This window comes from Condylostylus longicornis, unplaced genomic scaffold (genome assembly GCF_029603195.1).
Source record: "Condylostylus longicornis isolate FDR11 unplaced genomic scaffold, ASM2960319v2 ptg000145l, whole genome shotgun sequence".
Classification (NCBI taxonomy): domain Eukaryota; kingdom Metazoa; phylum Arthropoda; class Insecta; order Diptera; family Dolichopodidae; genus Condylostylus; species Condylostylus longicornis.
In genome coordinates this window covers 415,390-434,799 of record NW_026578113.1, presented here as the reverse complement: position 1 = coordinate 434,799, position 19,410 = coordinate 415,390, and the positions used below count along the sequence as shown (strand labels likewise).

Below are 19,410 nucleotides of genomic sequence, written 5' to 3'. Positions count from 1 at the left end.
AATTTAAATTTTGAGAATAAAAGAAATTATTTTAAGAGTTTTATAAAACTAAAAGTATTTATTTAATCCAATATACGTGAATAATGTATAAGAGATATTATGTAGATGAGAGTGATTAAAGTATACAAGACAATTAAGAAAAATTAAAGTATAATTAAAAAGAGAATAAATTGAAGAGCAATCATGGAATAAAGACAGTGTGTATTGGAGTTGTTGGATAGAAAAGAAAATTTAAGTTATTCAATGAAGCTTGAATTTTTAGAAAAAGTTTTATTGTCTACTATTCAATTGTGTTGTCCTTTCAATCAGTATTAATTTTGAATGGGTACTTGAATATCTCATGTCTCATGTCGGTCTCATGAAATCTTGATTATCAAATATATTTATGGAATTTCGAAATGACTTCCCAGTATATTAGATTTCTTATAACACAGAAATTAAATTAGAAATTGCAAAACTCAACTTGACACTTTGTTTTCCTTGTAAACATATTTCTGTAAGAGTAAAATTTGTGTAAGAAAAAAATTATTTTTGACTTATTTAGTAAATATTTCGAATAATAGTTAATTATAATATTTTAAGAATATACTGGTGTTATAAAACGTGTATGTAACCATTAAAATTTGTAATGTTCGCTATAACGACTAAACAAAAAAAAAATTGCATATCTCACAGGCGAACTCATATTTTACCCTTGCATATTGTCTTTGAATCTAGCTATGCATTAATATTCAAATCAAACTACTGTTATCGTATAAACGACAAAAAATAAAAAAATTTAAATATATAAAAAAACACACACTTTTTTCTTCTTTCTAAATTGTCAAAAATTTCTTTTTTTCTCTCTTCTTTTATTTTATTCTAAATATTTATTTTCTATTTTTCATTTCCTTCGGCAACTTATTTTTACTTGTCTTCTTGTTTAAGACAATATTCTGAATACGACGCCTATCAAGATGCCAACTAAGTATGCATAATATGAAGGACTAAAAAAAAAAAACAAAAAATGTAAAAAAGATAAAACGGAAAAAAAAAAATAGAAATTGTAATCGAAATGAAACGAAGAAACGCAACATAAAGAAGGAAAGAGAAAATTAAGAAAAAAAAAATACAAAACGGGAAGCAAACCAGAGAAAAAAACAAAAATCTGAATTTCAAACAGAGGGTGGCCACACATATAGAAAATATAAAAAAAGAAAAATCTCTTAATTTTTTCTCTATTTTTTTTTTCTTTTGATAGGAAATAACCCAGCATGGATCTGAAACGACTAAAAACAAAAAAAAAAAAAAATTAAATTTGCAAAAAAAATGAAAAAAAAAAATTAGAGGAAATGAAATTATTCGTAAAATAAAGTTTTTCCTTTTTTTTTTTCCAATTTTGTTCTTGTATTTTGGCAAAAGGACGAATTTTCTATCAATGAAAATCGTAGAGAATGGAAAAAATTTAAGAAAAAAAATTTTTCTTAACTGTGTAAGCGAAGCGGGTTAGTTTTTTTTTTATTTTCCTAAGTATTTCTTGTATAACTAGTTCGGAGTTCGGGGGTCGGATTGAGTGGAAGTGGGATCGGGTGTTTCTTTTATTTTTTTTTATGAATTTTTATTAAACATCAAAATGAGAAAATTAAAAAGTTCTGAAAATTATTTTGGTTTTTCTTTTCTTATGTTTTGTTTTTTTTTTTTGTTCTATAGTTAAGATAAAAATGTTAAAAAGTCCCTAAAAACATAAGAATCTTAAATTATTCAAATTGTGTGGTAATAATGTATAAATATTGAAAATGTATGTATGCCAACGTTTTGTTTGTCTATATATGTATGTACAATATATATGTAAAAATAAATTGATCAAAGATAAATTTTCTTTTGTTGTTGTATGACAAACCAAACAAAAAAAAATATTTATTATTAAAAATTTTTTTTTAGTTTCTTAAAATCCTAATATTTATACGCGAATATAAAATTGAATATTGAAAATTCTTGTTCTTGAATGATTTTATGCCTTAGTACTAGTATCTACTTAGTATGACGAATATTGATTTTTTGTGAATGATTTGCTTTTATTATGATGAAGAGTCTTTGATATATATTCAATATACATAAGTATATATATATATACATATATAAAATCAATATTAGAGCGGAAAATTCAATAAATATTTTTTTTTTTTGTAATAAATAAGATTTTATTCGAAAAATGCTTAGTTTGATTAAATTTTGAATTTTAAATGCGTTCCAGAAGATGGCGAAAAGTTTTTGTTTTTATTTGTTCAAAATTAAGTTATTAATATATGTACGTATACGTTTACATATATATGTGTATACATAGTATATATATATCAATATTTTCGGAAATCGACATGATTTCATATTTTAGTTAGTGAATGGTTAATAGCAATAGTTAAATAGAATAATACTTAAGATTAGTCAAATACCAAATATTAATCTACTGTAAGTGCTTACTTATTATTTTTCGTCGAAATTCAAAAATATTCTACAGTATTTGTAAGAGTAAATTTTTGCTGCAAATTTTAAATTTTTAAAATTTTACAAAAAAAATTTTTTGAATTCGAATACTAGAATGGTTTTTAATTTATATAGAAAACCTTATACAGCAAAAATTCTTAAAAAGAAATTAAGTTTTTAATTAAAACATAATAATTTTAAAATAAGTTCAAAAAAAAGTTCTTTAAAATTTTTTATTGCTACATCTCCGAAAAATATGCAATTTTTAGTTTTGTTATTATTGCTCAATTGTAAGATCGTTACGGGCACATTTACGCAACAAAACTATTGCATCAATTCAAATCAAGTGCGTTAATTAAAAATTGCAATCATATTTGTAAAAAATTATACAGTTTGTAAACTGTTTGATTGCTTGATTTCATTCAATTGTACATTTGCATGTGGGCGCACTTTCGTAGAAACCTATGGAATAAAAATAAGCAATCAAATAGCTGTATTTTTGACGTACAATATGAGAAAGGTAGGAAAGGCTTCTGAAACTGCTGAAAGGTTACTTCATACCACGGTTTCTCTTTTACTTTTCGAAACAATTCAATTAATAACTTGTAATTTTGCAACCCTTATAACTTTTATTTCATTAAAATGAGCAATAAAAGAAGATTCTATCATCTGTTCACCATATTATTTTTTCCTTATTCTTTATTTTTCTTATATTTTTGTTAAATTTTCCTAAAAATTCATAAAAAAAAACTTTCAAAATTTACTAGAAAAATGAAAACTTCACTATTAAGACAATAAAATAGATAAAATTACAAAAAAATTCTAGTACTGTGTAATAAGTTTAGCAATAAAAAAAAATTTTAGGAAAATATTTAAGAAAATTTTTAAAAGCAAAAAATGAAAGAGAAAAAAATTTTCCACATTTTTAAATTTCTTTCTTAAGATATCCAATTATCTTAACGTTTTTTATTGTGTTATCTTGAATGGTTTTTGACTGAAAAATTCATTCATTTGATTAAATTGAGTTTTTGTTTCTTTTCTTCTTCTTTTCTTGTCTTTTAAAGTCTCACATGCATGTGTGTATGTGGTATATGTGTGTATGTATACATAAATTTCATAAGCACACGTAAGTACTCGTATATCCTTTTTTAGTGACTCGTCTTTGAAATTTTAGTATTTTTTTTGCTTTTGTTTTTATTTTCCGTATAATTTTAACATTTTTAAGATTATTTTTATTTCTTTATTTTTCATTGTTATTTTCTTTTGTCATAAGGAATTTTTTTTCTCTTTACTATAATTTTATTTTATGTGTTTATATTATACAAGTTTGTTTTTGTTATGTGGGGTCTTGTTTGTTGTTATTGTTGTACACAGATGAGATTTAGATCTACATCAATAAACAATAAAATATGTTGCTTTTATTTTAATTTATTTTTATCATTTTTTATGTGTATACATACATATATAAATGATATATATATATACGAATACATAATTGTATATATGTTCATCGAATTAATGTTGAAATACGAATTTTTATAAAATATATAAATGTGTGAATGAATATTGATGTTAGGATATTTACAATAATAATAATATGATGATGTTACATGAAGGATCCGAAATGTTGTTAATTTTTTATAATAAATGTGGGAGTTAATCTGATAAAAATTAAAATAAAATTTTTGTTATATATATATATATATATAAAAGTTGATATTATGAGAGAATATTATGGGAGCTCTTGAACTATTTCTTGTTTTTTTTTTTATATTTATTACAATATTATGTAAATGTGAATTAAATATTACGATATTGTAAAAATGTAACTTGTAATTGCATATAAGTATATAACTCTTATACATATTATATGTATTAAATATGTGTAAAACTTGGTTTAAGAAAATTCTTTTATAATGATGTTACATATTTTGTTGCATGATTTATGGTATAGTAATTGTACAATATTCATAGATCGTATACATATCGTATAGCATTTCAGTAGAATTGTTTATTTAAAACAAAGCAGAATGAAAAAGTTAAATATTATTTTTATTATTGATTTTAAATATTTAAATCGAAATTAAACAGTGAAATATAAAAAAGCTTATGAAGCGGGGTGATGAAAAAAAGATTCGAATAAGTAGTTGGATTAAGCTTAGCTCATCTTTCATATTATGTCACATTTTAACAAAAATTAATTTCGTTTCGATTAGCATTCTGAGTATACCATCTTCCTATTTACAAATTAATTCATTGAATATTCATAAAATACGAATTACAAAAACGATAACTTTTAATAAATTTTATTAAATTTAAGACAGTTTAGCGTACGAATGTATGAGAATTTTGTATTTTGCATTTGTCAAGATTTTCTGTTAACTAACATTATATTTACCATATTCCAAAATTTAAATTTAATTACTGAATGAGGTCAAATTGACACATTTGATATACACGAACTGGTATAAACACTTTTCCCTTTTTTAGCTAAAGAGCCTCGATTACCCCTTAGTATTCAATTTATTACGTAGTGAAAGGTTAAATTATTTAGAATATTTTTATATAGATGAATTTGAAATATTTTTTTTTTAGGCATTTCCACCTTAAGTTTTCGATCATTTAAATCAACGCATGTGACAGGTGTACATAATATTTTTGATATTTGTTTTATATCATATAAGATTGTTATAATTATAAATAAGTATATAACAAAATAAATGACTTTTGTTGATGGAAAAATTCTATTTACACATACATATACATATAATATCTAAATATCAAACGTAAAATTTTGTATTCATCACCTTTTAGCAAAACAAAAAAAAAAATTTTTTTTTTTATAAATTTTTTTTAATTTTCATTCTTTTCTCTTTTTTTTACATTTCTTTGCAGGTGTGACAACAGGTGGCGTGCGATGGTGAATAATGTAATTATGGAAATGATTTGTCGGTACTATTTTGGTGGAAGAACTCATTAAGTGAAAAAACTTGAAGAGAAAACATAAAAAAAAAAAAAAATTAATTTTTTTTTTTCCGTATATTTTTCATTTGGGTGAATATTATTTTGTGTACACACACTCACACACATACGAGTATATAATAAATACAAAATTCTTTTTTCCTGTCAGTTTTTAACTATATACCGTTATATATAGTTTTTATTTTTCTTGTGTTGTTGTTGCTGTTTTTGAGGTTTAGAATCATTATTTTTTTTGTTATAAATATTCCCAATTTTATTTTGGGGAAAAAAAATATTGTATATAAAAAAAAAAAAGAAGAGGAGGAGGTGAAAAAAAAAAACAAAAAAAAAAAAATATTAATAAGAACCCCTCAGTAAATGTGTTGTGTAGGGTTGTTTTAATAATTCTCTTCAATTTTTTTTTTGAACTAAAAGTGAAAAAAACCAAAAAAAGGATAAATAAATTTTTTCGGAATAGTAGTGATAATTTTTTTTTTGTTTTGGTTCGGTTTTAATTTTTTTTGGGTTTTATTTCGGTATGACAATAATAATTTGGTGGATTAATGAGAAATGAGTCAACAAGCTGTTTACTGTCTAAGTTTACAAATAAGTGAGTATAAATTTTTGTTTTTCTATATAAATATTATTTATACTTATATATGTAAATATAATATATGCAATTAAATATGTATTATATACTTGTAAATATGTCAATTCTATAGATATGTACAAAATACACATACATATGTATGTATGGATGTGTTAAGATTTTATGAGAAATTAATGAGTTGTTGATGATTTTTATGATAATTTTTTTTTACCCATTTTGGTTTGGGTGGTTGGATTTTTTTTTGTTAGTTCCCTTTAATTCTCCTACTGTGTTCATAAAATGAGCTTAATTTTTCTGTAATAATAATTTTTAGGTAATAAATTTTTTTTTGCTTTTATGGAGAGTAAATTGTTATTGTATTGTGGGTTTTATGATTATTAGATTTTTGCTATTTTTTTTTTTATTATAAAATTATTGAAGGTTCTTTATGGTCAGTAAATAATATGATTTTAAGTGTTCCTCTTCTATATATATATATATACATATATATATATATATATGGACACAAAAGAAGTTATAATATAATAAAAGAAAAAATTAAAGGTAAACATTGGTATTATTGTAGTAAATCAGATAAAAATGGTAAAATAAATTTCGGAGAAAAAAATTATAAATAAAAATATTTTATTTTTAATGTATGAGTTTGACTTATTTGAGAAAGGTATAAATTTCTGGGAATATTATTAATAAAAGAGTGGCAATTATTTGTAATAACAATAGTGTTAAAGAAAAGTGTTTCTAACATTATTTACTTTGAATGATTTTAGAAGGAGTTTTAGTTTGAAGAGTGCGTTTATTTTTTTATCATTTGATTTATGAATAAATCGAATAGAAAATAAATTTTAAAAAATTGAATTTTGCATATAAAATTCGCTCCTCCTAACCGTCCGTGCTTTCAATTAACAATATTCAATAAGCATTGCAAATTGCGCATAGTAATTGCGCCTCTGTTTTCCAGCGCTCCTTACATATACTTACTTTGCATATATGGTAGATCCGGCACTGTGTATATACATATATATAAATATATGAATTTTCGCTTTTCCATTCGATAAATATGGTGTTTTAAATGTAATGTAAACATTTATGCAACGATATAAAATCGTAAAAGTTATTATAACTTGTTCAAGAATTGAGAAGAATTGAGCATATTTATTGAGTAAGTAATTTACAGGTCATGAATTTTCTTGTTTGCATGAGACTGTTGTAGTACTCCATTATAAGGTCATTAATATTTTTTGTTTTGCTTTTGTTTGTTCAATATCAAATATTATATGGTAATTGCTTTCATATTACAGTCTAATCGTGTATGTCGCTTTTTCATTACACTTTTTATTCACTTTTGAATTCACAGTTGTCATTTTTTCTAATGAACATTTCGTTATATCAATAATATTACTCATTTTCTCGATTAGATTTTTGCATTTCTTCTGAACCTCTTACCTTCGAAAATAAAGAGAAATTTTGTATACATTTTAGAAAAAATCCTTCTTGCTCGAAAATCACATTATAATTCAAACAGGTTTTGAGCTTGAGACCCTATGGTTAAAAGGGTCTTGCACTGTTGGTCAGATAATTTTTCTTATATGTACAGTGGTTTTTTTTTTTAAATTGCATAATTTCAGGAGAAGAAATATAAGATTGAAATTTTGTTGATTAGTATTTAAAATTTTATTGATTTTGCAATTATGACTTCTGCAGTGAATTTTAATACATGAAAAAAGGAATGTGCTAAGAAAAATATTTTGACTTTTTCGATATTCTGTACAATTTTTAGGTAAATTTTTGAATTTTAGAATTATTTTATTCAAAAACTTATGGGGGAGAATAGCGGACAGAAAGACCGTTTGAGTCCTCTCAATTTTACCAAAAGTGCTAAGACTTGCGTGTCTTCCTTAACGGAATGTAGACAGAAAAACACGTTATTAATTTGACTAGTTTTAGGAGTTTATGACTATTTAGGTGTGGTTTAGGTTGGGTTAAAATCTCCTACTATTAATAGATTTAACATAATTCAAGTAATTTCCAAAACTAACAATAATTATAAGGGAAACTTTTTGAATTATCTAATATTCCTTAATATTTTTTTGTATCAATGTTAGTGAATTGAAAATTAGTTTAATTCTAACATTATGGACAATATAAAAATATATGCGGACAGCAACTAATCTTATTTGTTTTATTTTAAGGTTTTTAATCACTATTTAGAATATTTTAATTAAATCTCAATTTATTTTATTATTATTAACATTATTTTCTTTTGACTTTATTCCTTTATTATATAAATTTTTTTTTTTAACAATAAATCGCGTCATTTTACCACTGTGATAGACATTTAAATGACAGTAATATAATAAAACATTAACCTCAAGAAAAATTATTGTTATATTTATAGAAACATTTTATAAATAAATAAGTTAGTATACACTAAATAGAAAAAAAAACCACTAGAATAGAAAATTAACGTAACTGTAGGGTGGACATAAAATGTAATTATTATACCGTTAAATAGTTATCCTTTAAAATACGTAAATATCCTTTTTTTTTTTGAATAACTTTCCTATTGTAACCATAAATATTTGCCGTAATTTTATTCAACAAATTGCTATTAAAAATTTTTTTTTTAGAATTATTCTCATAAGTTAAACAGCAGGTTACGAGGTTGTTTTTGTGTTTTTTTTTTATTCTTCTCATACCAATAACGTAAGTAAACATAAAACACTTATTTTTTTGTACGCTTAAGTATTTATAAAACTTATTTAATTTTTATAAGAAATAAATTTTTATTTTAAATTTCTTAAGGACATTCTATTGTAAAGGATGACTTTGATTTTTATATTACGTTTTTAATACAAAATTAGAACATTAATGTATTAAACAATGGGCATTTTAAGATATTCGAGTCGGTGACTTGGGAATTAGCCTATGTAGTCATTTGTTATGAAGTCGGTGATTTGAAAGTTAGCATATGGAATCTATTAATTTCGAAATAGATTCCATCAATAGATTAATATTATACAACTAAAACAACTGAACGAAAAAAACCGCATCGGAACATTTCTCGGAGTTATGATCTCGATTATGAATGAATATAGGTATAGGACGCTGCCAATCGGTGTTTAAGTCAGAATCCAAATTTGGCCTGGGTAAATATGGTACTTCATCGGGAATGGTTTTCAGACTGGAAAATATCCAATTAAAAATTTGTTTTAGAATAAATTCTTAAAAGCTGACGTTTAGATAGAACATTTGCTCTTAAAATTGCTACATAATCAAAGTAGCTCCTTCAAATTTTTTAACATTTTTTATTTAACTCTGGCACTATAACATATAAACACTACGGTTTGAGTTTTATTGTGAAAAATTCTTAGTTATAAGCTGTAAGACGCCAGATTAAAACTTATACCAAAACAATAATTATTTCAATTTAAAATTATCCTTTAATTGTCAAGTACAAACACACTTAAAAAAATTATGTTTAAATAGTTTTCAGTAAATGTTGTAAAATGACTACCAAACAAAAGAAAGACAATAAAAATAAAAAATAAAAAATTTACAATCTCATTTAGAAAATAATCGGAACATACACTACATTATTACGTACATTTGTTATGACCCCAAGATGTCGATATCCTTTATAGTTTTCTATTACGTTTTTCATACTGTGAAATTAAAATCTGAATTGAAAAACAAAAAACTCTAACATACGTTTTTTTTTTTTTAATAAAAAAGAAAAATAAATGTCACAGTTTTATTGTGACAGTTAGATTGTTTTTTTTTTCGTAGTCCAAACACTTTATAAATAGGTACTTATTTAAACTGTTCTAAAATTACAATTTTTTTTTTCTTACACACAAACGTATTTTATATGCAATATTTTTAGTATATAAGTTTGTATTTGCGTGAAAATATGTTTTTGTTGTTCTTATTTTATAGTTTTCCATAAATATTATACGGTGTTCAATTTTTATAAGGGCAGAAAACTGTTATTGTTTTTATGGTATGTAGGTATTATAAATTTGAATTTTCGTTTGTTAATACATTTTTTCTCAGTGTGAATTTTTAAGTAGTAGACTTTTTTTTTTGTGAAGATAAGTGTAGATTTTTGAATAATTGAAAAGAGATATGGACAAAGGAACTATACTCCTCTCCAACCATCGTAGCCAGCCATGGCTTATTGTAGCTTTCCCACAACCCACTTATACTACATCGGTTCTAAGCCGTAGATATCCCTCTGGGAGTTGGCCATGAGCATCCGAACTCTGAGAGAGCCGAAACACAGAATATGTGTGGTTGTCCCTTTATCGTCGCAGCACAATCTACGCAAAAAGGAGTACGATTTGCTCTGTTTGTGAAGGTGATATTTCACGGACAATGGCCAATGAAGAACCCAGTAATAGCACGAACCCGATTCCGATCTACCCCCTGTAACTCTCAAGAGAACTTCTTTGGACAAGATGGAAATAACAGCTTCAAATGATAATTCAAATGATCACTCATTAGTCTCCCAGCCAAAATTCGATTCCTCCTCAAGTAGAACATCAGGTCTGCCCCTAACGGTAGAAATTGACATTTCATGTACTATCAATTACACAAAAAGGGACAGGTCGATAGAAAGAGACGTCAGATTCCTTACTTGAATATGACTCGATTGAAGCGCCAACGACGCCACCCTGCTGTCTGGGAGCGCATAGAAGGTAAGGTATATTATTTCCAAGTTCATTCTAAGGCAGAATGTAGATTACCTAAGTGGAGAGGTGAAATTGAAATTCAGAATTTTATATAAGTTTCAGAACTACTATCCAAGCTTAAGAAATTTTTGCTTAACATGTCACAATTCGGTTGCAATTCAAAAATATTATATCCTAATGTTGCAAGTAATTTAATATTTTATTTTATTTTTTGTTATTCATTCAAAAGTGTGTATACCTCGAAAGTGACCATAAAACTAAATTGCTGTTAAATCGTTTTAAAACTCCCCCGTTGTGTAATAAAGAAAAATGTTTTTCATGTTTCATTATACAATACTTTTATTTTTTTTTTGTTCAACTCTATAACTAATAAAGATTATTGTCAGAGAAAAGGTATAAAAAAAAAACACAGAAAAAAAAAAATCGTTGTAACAGAACGCCACTTTTAAAAACTTTTGCACACATATCGCGGTAAAAGGACTTTTTCTTCTTTGTTATGTGTTTTTTTTTTGTGTTATTAAATGTAGGGTGTTTTTTTCCGCTTGATCTCTGCTAAAGTTCACAAACATTTATGGAATACGTTACATATATTTTATATCACTTGCTGTTTTTGTGGTTAATAAAACTTTAAATTTACTTTTAATGAAACCAAATAGCAAATGAAGATTTACAGAATTGTGTGAATAAATGAATTGCAGTTTCACAGAATTTAATTTTTAAATTCTAAGCAAAATTAAATCGAATTTTCAGTACGTTCTCAAGTTAAAATAAATTTAAATTATTAGAATTTTAGATTTACAATATCCCATATTTAGTGTGAGGTTATTTTGCTTCTGAGTTGCAAGGAATTTATGATTTTGAATTGTCCGACATTAGCATTTAACTGGACTATGTATGGGAATTAAAGTATTCTCGATTTCGTGCAAAATTAACACAGCCATAATTTTGCCTCATTGCCACACATTTAAAACATTTGTACCTTATTCAATACGGACTGTATAAGTAATATTGTAAATTCTTTAAACAATGTTTAAAAAAAAAAATGATTTCATAAATCAAAAATTACAGGAAAAACTTTTCATAATTCTTATTTTTGTCATCAGCTAAATTAATTCTAAATTAATTATTCAATTACCGGTAGGTAATTGTTACATTACTATAATGATATTTATTTTAGCATGCAATTTTAAAATAAAAATGTAATTAAAAATTCTTAAAAAAATAAAAAAGAAAAATTGTAAAGGTTTTATAATAAATTTTCTAGGACAGTAATATCCTTTGCTAGTTGAATTATTTTTAGAAATATGTGTAAAATATTTGAAAGAATGACGTGCATATTTAATTCTTGGGACTCAAATCATCAAGTATGTTAGAATTTATTTCTTGAAAATCAAAAGATTATTAAATTTGAACCTAAAAGAAACCTTAATTTTTCTTCTCAGTCTAAGAAGGCTATTAAAATTTTACTAAGCAGTTCTCTAGATCTTAAGGACTCCCATACTTGTAATTCAAATATTCTTAATAATATTGTATAGTAGCTGGAATTATTTCAATAATTTTTTAAAAATTTTTTTGCATACAAGCAATTGCAATGTAATTCTTTTGTTATGGTGTTTCATAAAATAAATTTTACTGTAATATTCGTACATAATTACATTGTATTTAATAACAATTAACAATCATGTTTTTTTTTTCTTGTATAAGAAATATGCGTGCAACTATTTATATTTCTTAATCTAATTTATGTTAATTGTTAATTAGTAACACAGGAATTAATATAAGAAATACGAGTATATTATGTAATGAATACAATGTGTAACTAAGTACAACTTAAAGTACAATATTTAATTAAACTATATGTCCTTATGAAAACCATATGAGCATAAGTAAGTAGTGTGTGATTAATACTAATAAAATACAGTAAATTAAATATCACAAATATTTTATTTTATAAAATTTTGCTTATCGTATGACTTTATATCATAAACTCATTGCAATATTATTAAATGCATATTATGTGTAATAAGTTATAATATTGTTTAAATGCTACTTGGGTTCCTTATATGCATAACATATATTATATTACTGAATTTAAAGCATAACTTTAGGCGAAATAATTTAATTTACTTAATATTTTTAAATATTATTATTATAACAGTACCTTAAAGTGTAATTATTATAAAAATTTCATTAGTTTTTTCATTTATATTTTCGCTTAATTTTTTAATAGTGTTGCCATGCAAATTTTGAACAAATTTTCTGTATCGCAAATAATTTTCAAATTTTTGATTTTTAAATTTATAGGATGTTAGTTTTTATTTCTGTATAATAGAATTTCTGTACAGCTTACCTCGTGAAGCATTTTAAATAAAAATTATTCCAAACAACATTCAAACTCTTTTTCAAACTTTTTTCTCAAACAAAATTGGAGTAATCAAACCTATAGGAAATTATTTTATTATAAATATGAAATATACACAATTTATTTCGTTTTATGCAATTTTTTTCAAATGGCTTTAACTCCAATTTTTATTTTTGAATTTGATTAAACTATTCTCATTCCCAGTCCGATATCTGATTGTGATTCCGTTTCTTATTACTAGAATTTAAAAAACCTCGAAAACATAAAGTGCAGCGTGGGTTTTCGATTTCATTATTTGCAATTTGATCTTCCGATTTGGTTAAAAAATGCATAAGACATGACCGACTCGAGGAATTTATAAAAAAAATATTTGCTATTAGTATAAAATATTTTCTGAAAATCAAATTGAACTGATTAAATTAATTAGATTCGTGATTGATCAATTTTGAATTACAAATATTATGACGTTAGAAGACTCTTGGCTCAAGAAATTTTCATATCATGTCAATTGCATTCGAATGGCAATACTGATTTTTAACACCCTCTTTGTTATATTGTCATTTTGTCAAAAAAAACAAGAACAAAAAAATCAAAATGTAATTGGTTTTTGTTTGTTGCTATTTTCTGTTTTCCTAAACTCTTTTTTTTTATACCACAATGACTTCAGCATTTTCCTTATTTTTTTGTTAAAAAATTTTTTTTTTTTGTTTTTTTTTTTGTTATATTTCGCGAAGTAGTTTTAACCCACGCTTTTATTTTTTTTAGGTTAAATATAATTTCGTAAATATTTCTTGTACACACACAAAAAAAAAAATCATTTTGCATGTAGTTAAGTATGTATGTACGTGAATACGTGTAAGAGTTGAAAATATATAGAAAATATTTAATGTCCTTTATTTCTTATTATATTGTTAGCTTTGTATATTTCGTATTGTTCGTGATATTTTTCCTACAAGAGTATGTCATTCTTTATTGTTATTTTTTCAATTTTATTAGGTATAAGAATTTTTTTTTCTACATTTATTTTTCACTTACTTTAATTTTTGCGTTTGTATTTGTGTTTTGTAAAAAATACACGTTTTTTCTTTATAAAATCAACTTTTCTTTAAAATACAAGAGAAAATTACACAAAAAAAAGAATGGATAATACTTTTAAAGCCTAATATATAGGTGAATATTACGTATAAAATTCGAATTGAAAAATACTTTCTAATAATTTAAATTGAAAAAAGAAAACAAAAAGTAATTCCTTTTTTTATTATTTCTCGTTTTTTTTTATTGCTTTTAGTTTCTGTAGTTTAAAATGGTCAAGCAAAGCGCGCGATACGCGGTTGAAAAGTGTTACGTACTTATTTTGTATATACATAAAATTTAGATTTATTTTCGCAAAAATCGAAAAATAGCATTTGAAAGAAAAAAAATTAAAATGTTCTATAAAAATAGAAGAGGAAAATAAAAATAAATATTGGATAATAAATATTTCTTATACTTATATACACACACACATTTTATACCTTACGTACTAATTATATATAAGATATATTGTGTATTTTTGCGGTATACATATAAATATATTTACCCTATATATTATAAAATTAAACAGTGGTATTCAACTTTAACATTAACAGAAATAACATGCAAAAAAAAAAACACCAAAGGAAATATTCATATACATTCCTTATAATTGTTGTGTAATTGTATGTGTATTAAGAGTATATGCATATAAAAATTTTAATTGTGTGCTATTGTGAATTTATGGATTTTGTAAATTTTTTTAATTGTAAATTGTTAAATGAAATTATAGTTAGGTAAAAATTTTGACACGTCTCCGAATATTTAAAAGAAAAAGAAAAAATAATATTCAATAATAAATAAATTATATATATATATATATATATATATATATTATAGTTATAGTTATATACAAGTATATTAGTTTTGTAATTCACATTCAAAATTAACACATGTAATACGAGAATATTTGTAAATTTTGAAAAAAAAAAAAAAAAAACAAGGATATATCGAACACATATTTCTTATTGTGAATTTTCTTTTGAAAAATATATTTATTTTATTACTTAAGAAAATATACTTATATATTATATAAATATATAACTTATATATTATTGGAAAAAGTGTTGTTAAACAAACAAAAATAGTAAAAACTTAAGAAAGAAAAACACGAAAAAGGGCACAAAATATTTATTGACCGTCATTTTTTTTAAAAAAAAAGGACAAAATTATTACATCCTTACGGAATGTAACATGTACTACGTATATGTATATCCTTCATATATATATATATATAATTTTATACACTTTTAAATTGTGTTAAAATACGTAACGAATTACAAAATTTATGTAGAGCGCGTTTCTCTCTATATTTTTTTTTTTGCCTTTCAAACAAAATAAACAAAAGGGACTTCAGAGGCCTATATTAACTTTTAAAACATTTAAATTGAATAACAATTGAAAAATAAAAAAAAAAAAATCACATAAAGAGTATATTGTGAATATTTAAAAAAAAAAGGATTCATATAGAAGGATGTTTTTATTAAAATTGAATGTTATATTCAACGGAAGAAAATAAATATAATAGAAACAGAATAAAAAACAAAATGTACGGTCTTAATTTACGCGAAATACAAAAAAAAAAAAATAAAAAAAAATATATTAGTACATTTAATTTTACCAAATACACTATTTTATATGAAGAGAAATGAGAATGAAAGCAAACAAAATAAAAAAAAAAATAAAGGATATTCATATTAAAAAAGAGAAAAAGGATATTTTTTTTTTTAGAAAAATAAAAAAGGAAAACCATGTTGTATTGGTACATACGTAATTGTAATATGTGCAAATAAATGTTTATTGTGGTAGGACTATATTTTGGGAGTAGAGTTCATTTCAAATATTAAAATGTATAAGTTCGATTTTGTTGCTTTTTTGAAATTTGTAATTAAAGTTGGTACTTATTTGAAAATTATGTTTACTTATAAATTAGAAGTGGTAAAATTTATTTTATTTTTCATAGTGAAGTTATATAGTGTAAGTCACAAAATGGAGTTCTTAATTCTCCAATAATATTTTAATTCTCCTGATATGAATTCTCTTCATCCTCATAATTATTCTAAGTGGGAAATGACGAAAATATTTCTTAAAAAGCAAATGGCTAACTGAGGTGTTTTGAAAAGTAGATGTTCCTTGCTATAATATTTTTCTTCAGAAACGTTTAATCTATTTATTCAATTTTTGTTAACTCGGTCGGTTTTGTTGAATTTAGCCATCTTCCAGTTAGAGTTCATAATTGTTAATTGTTTCTTGGTTATTCACAACTTATAGTTAACTACAGAATATAGTATAAAAAATTAATAATTTTGTTTTATGATCCTAGAAATTTTGAAAACACACTTTATATTCTGCATTAAAATTAATGGCTTTAAAGTAGCATTCTTTTAGAAAGAGAATGCAGTAATTAAGTTTTCAATAATTAATTAAATATACGAGTAAATACGTCAAAATTTCTTCTTCACTTTTGGCTTCTTAAATTTAATACCATTGCCATATTTGAAATCACATCTTATTTGTAGCCTTTAACTTTAAAGTACAGTGTGAAGTTTTTAAGAAATTCATCGAATTGTTATTAATGAAATTCTCTCAACTTCACAGTAAGCGTTTTACTCAGCATATCAACATTAACACTGAGTAAGAGAGCATAAAATATTATGAAGGTACAGAGTATAAAGGTATGAGAAGAGTGATAATTACAAAAGAAAAAGGGGAAAGTGTAAAATATTTTCTACCAGTTCGTCGGTTGCCACCTGTTAAAGAAATTTATTCAATTATAATTAGATAATGAATGAAACGCTCATAAATCAAAAAATTTGCAATTTTTCAATTAATTGACAAAAATTTTTGATTGTTGTCTGCCACAAAATTAAAATTTTGGAGTTATATCGAATTGGTATTCTATATACAGGAAATGTGTATATATTAAATTTATATAACTAATACTAACAATATATTTCTTTTTTAATTTTAAATAGTGTGTTTCAATTTTTTTTTTATATAGTTAAGAGTTTATTTATTTTATTATGATTGTTAAAATATTAATATTGTCCTTTTATTTTTTTGTTCTTCCTTGTTTGTTTTTTTTTGAGTTTATACTTTTATATTTATTATTTTAAATTCTATTATTTTTAAATTTTATTTTCAATACTTAAATTTTTAAAACCGGATATGAACATATAGGTAATACAATTTTTTATTTCTAGGTACTTTGCAAAGAACATAGTTATTTTTTTCCCTATATATTGAAAATATTTATTATTTGGCATATTTTTTTGAAAAAAAAAATAATGTGTTTTATCCTCTCACATAATATAAGTGTGTAAATGAGAATTTAGAGGAAAAAAAAAAGAGGTGATTTTTCTTTTAACATGAGTAGTTGATTTTGTGTTTTTTAGGTGTGAATTTTTTTTTATATGTGTATGAAATACGTTATTATTATTTAGCAGTATGTGTACTTATATTTTTTCAATATTTTTATATTCTATATGAATAATGTGTACATGCTTTATTATGATATATAGGGAAAAAAAATGTTTTTTCAAAAGAAGAAAATGTTGGCACGTGTAAATTAGAATGATTTTTCAAAAAAAGAACAATTTTTTTTATAAAAATGCGAGTGTATGAAATTGTATAACTAGTTTGTATATATGTATATGCAAAAAATGTTTAGAAACGATTAATCATAATATTTGTAATGGTATATATTTGTTAAAAAATAGAGAAAAATATTTAATGTGTATGTATGTGTAACCAACAGGGAATAATATGATCGTTGTAAAGAATGCAGTGTTCCCATATTGCCAGATTTATCTGATTTTTCAAATTTTTCGAAGGTCTACTAGATCGAAGGTTTTGTGATTTAATATTGCTCAAACGATAATTGAGTATTTAAAGAATTAATATATTAAATAAAAAAATTTATTGTGAATGAATTAACGCTAAAGCTGGATAATAATTATATTATTGTGAATTCAGATATGCAGCAACTTTAAGAAGAATAACAGTGAAATGGAGAAAAAATTGGTTAAAAAAATCCTGAAAGCTTTATTTTATTTATATTATTAATAGTAAACCAACAAAATAATTTTTTTATATTAAATGTAAAATTTGATTTTTTTTTACCAGATATTATGCCAGTTTTTTTTTATGTTGCTAGATTTTTCAAATTTTTTGGCGAAATTCTCCAAATTTTCTGTGAAAATAATATGGTAACGCTGAATGAATGTAATTTTAGTCTTCAGATATAAAATTTTTTGATGTATTCAAAATCAATTTATAAGAATTAATGAAATTGGGATATAAAAGCTGTATGTTTAGTTATATATAGATATTTATTTTTGTCTCTCATACTGATCCTTTGATATTTTCACTATGTATTCTCTTGAATTTTACTGCTATCGAACAACTGTTTCTATGATAATATGATAGCCATACTCTAGTAAACTTTTAAAAATTTGTAACAGTCATAGTAGTCACTTTTTTAAATTTTTGTATTGATTATTTTTTAAATGAAAGTCTTAAGGGTAATTTTACAATTCTTCTCCGTTTAGTTTTCTTAATAAATTAAAGAAAATTTCTTTTAAAAAATTTGCAATTTATTTAAGTATATAATATTTCTGAGGGGTAAAATTATCCTATATAAAAAACTTTAATTAGTCTTTGAAAAGTATTCAATTATTAAAAAACTTTTTATAAATTTATGCGTATTTAATTTTATAAGAATTAATTTAATTAATTAGTTTTGAATGAAAAATCAATTTTTAATTAGAATTTAATGAAGGATAAAATAATTTTTTCAAAAAATTTAATATATACATGTATGTATATTTGGGGCGGAACATTGAATTTTTTATATTAGATTTAAGAGATGTAAAAGTAAATTTTTTGCTTACAAGGGTAATTTTATGTACAATTATTTGAATTATTAATAATTGAGAATAAGATTGACTAAAACCAATAGTTTTAAATGTAGAACTTTCCCTTTCAACAAGTTAAAATATTGCTTTTAAAAACAATTAAGCTATGTACTACATTATTAAAATTATTTGCATTCATATACGAACATATTTAAAAAATTGCATACCTTCAGGATGAGTAATGAATGCAATCATTGAAATATGAATTTGAATTTAAGGGTTAATTACGAGAGTTAAGAAAAGTAATTATATTTTTTAATGGCATGGCATTTACTGTTAGCTTTCTACATTTATAGAAATTTTAAAAGTTTCGGAACTATATGCAGCCAAAAATTCGAA

General features: G+C 23.5%; 1 protein-coding gene across 2 annotated transcripts in view; it reads left to right on the top strand.

The window, feature by feature from the left end:
• The window catches only part of LOC129615708 (protein kinase 4-like), a 126,860-nt gene that overhangs the window by 45,567 nt on the left and 61,883 nt on the right, over positions 1-19,410 (top strand). For both annotated transcript variants that reach the window (XM_055531066.1, XM_055531067.1), the window contains exon 2: positions 5,356-6,031. In XM_055531066.1, the coding sequence (XP_055387041.1) occupies positions 5,992-6,031 (40 nt within the window). In that variant the 5' untranslated portion in view covers positions 5,356-5,991. The remainder of the gene's footprint in view (positions 1-5,355; positions 6,032-19,410) is intronic.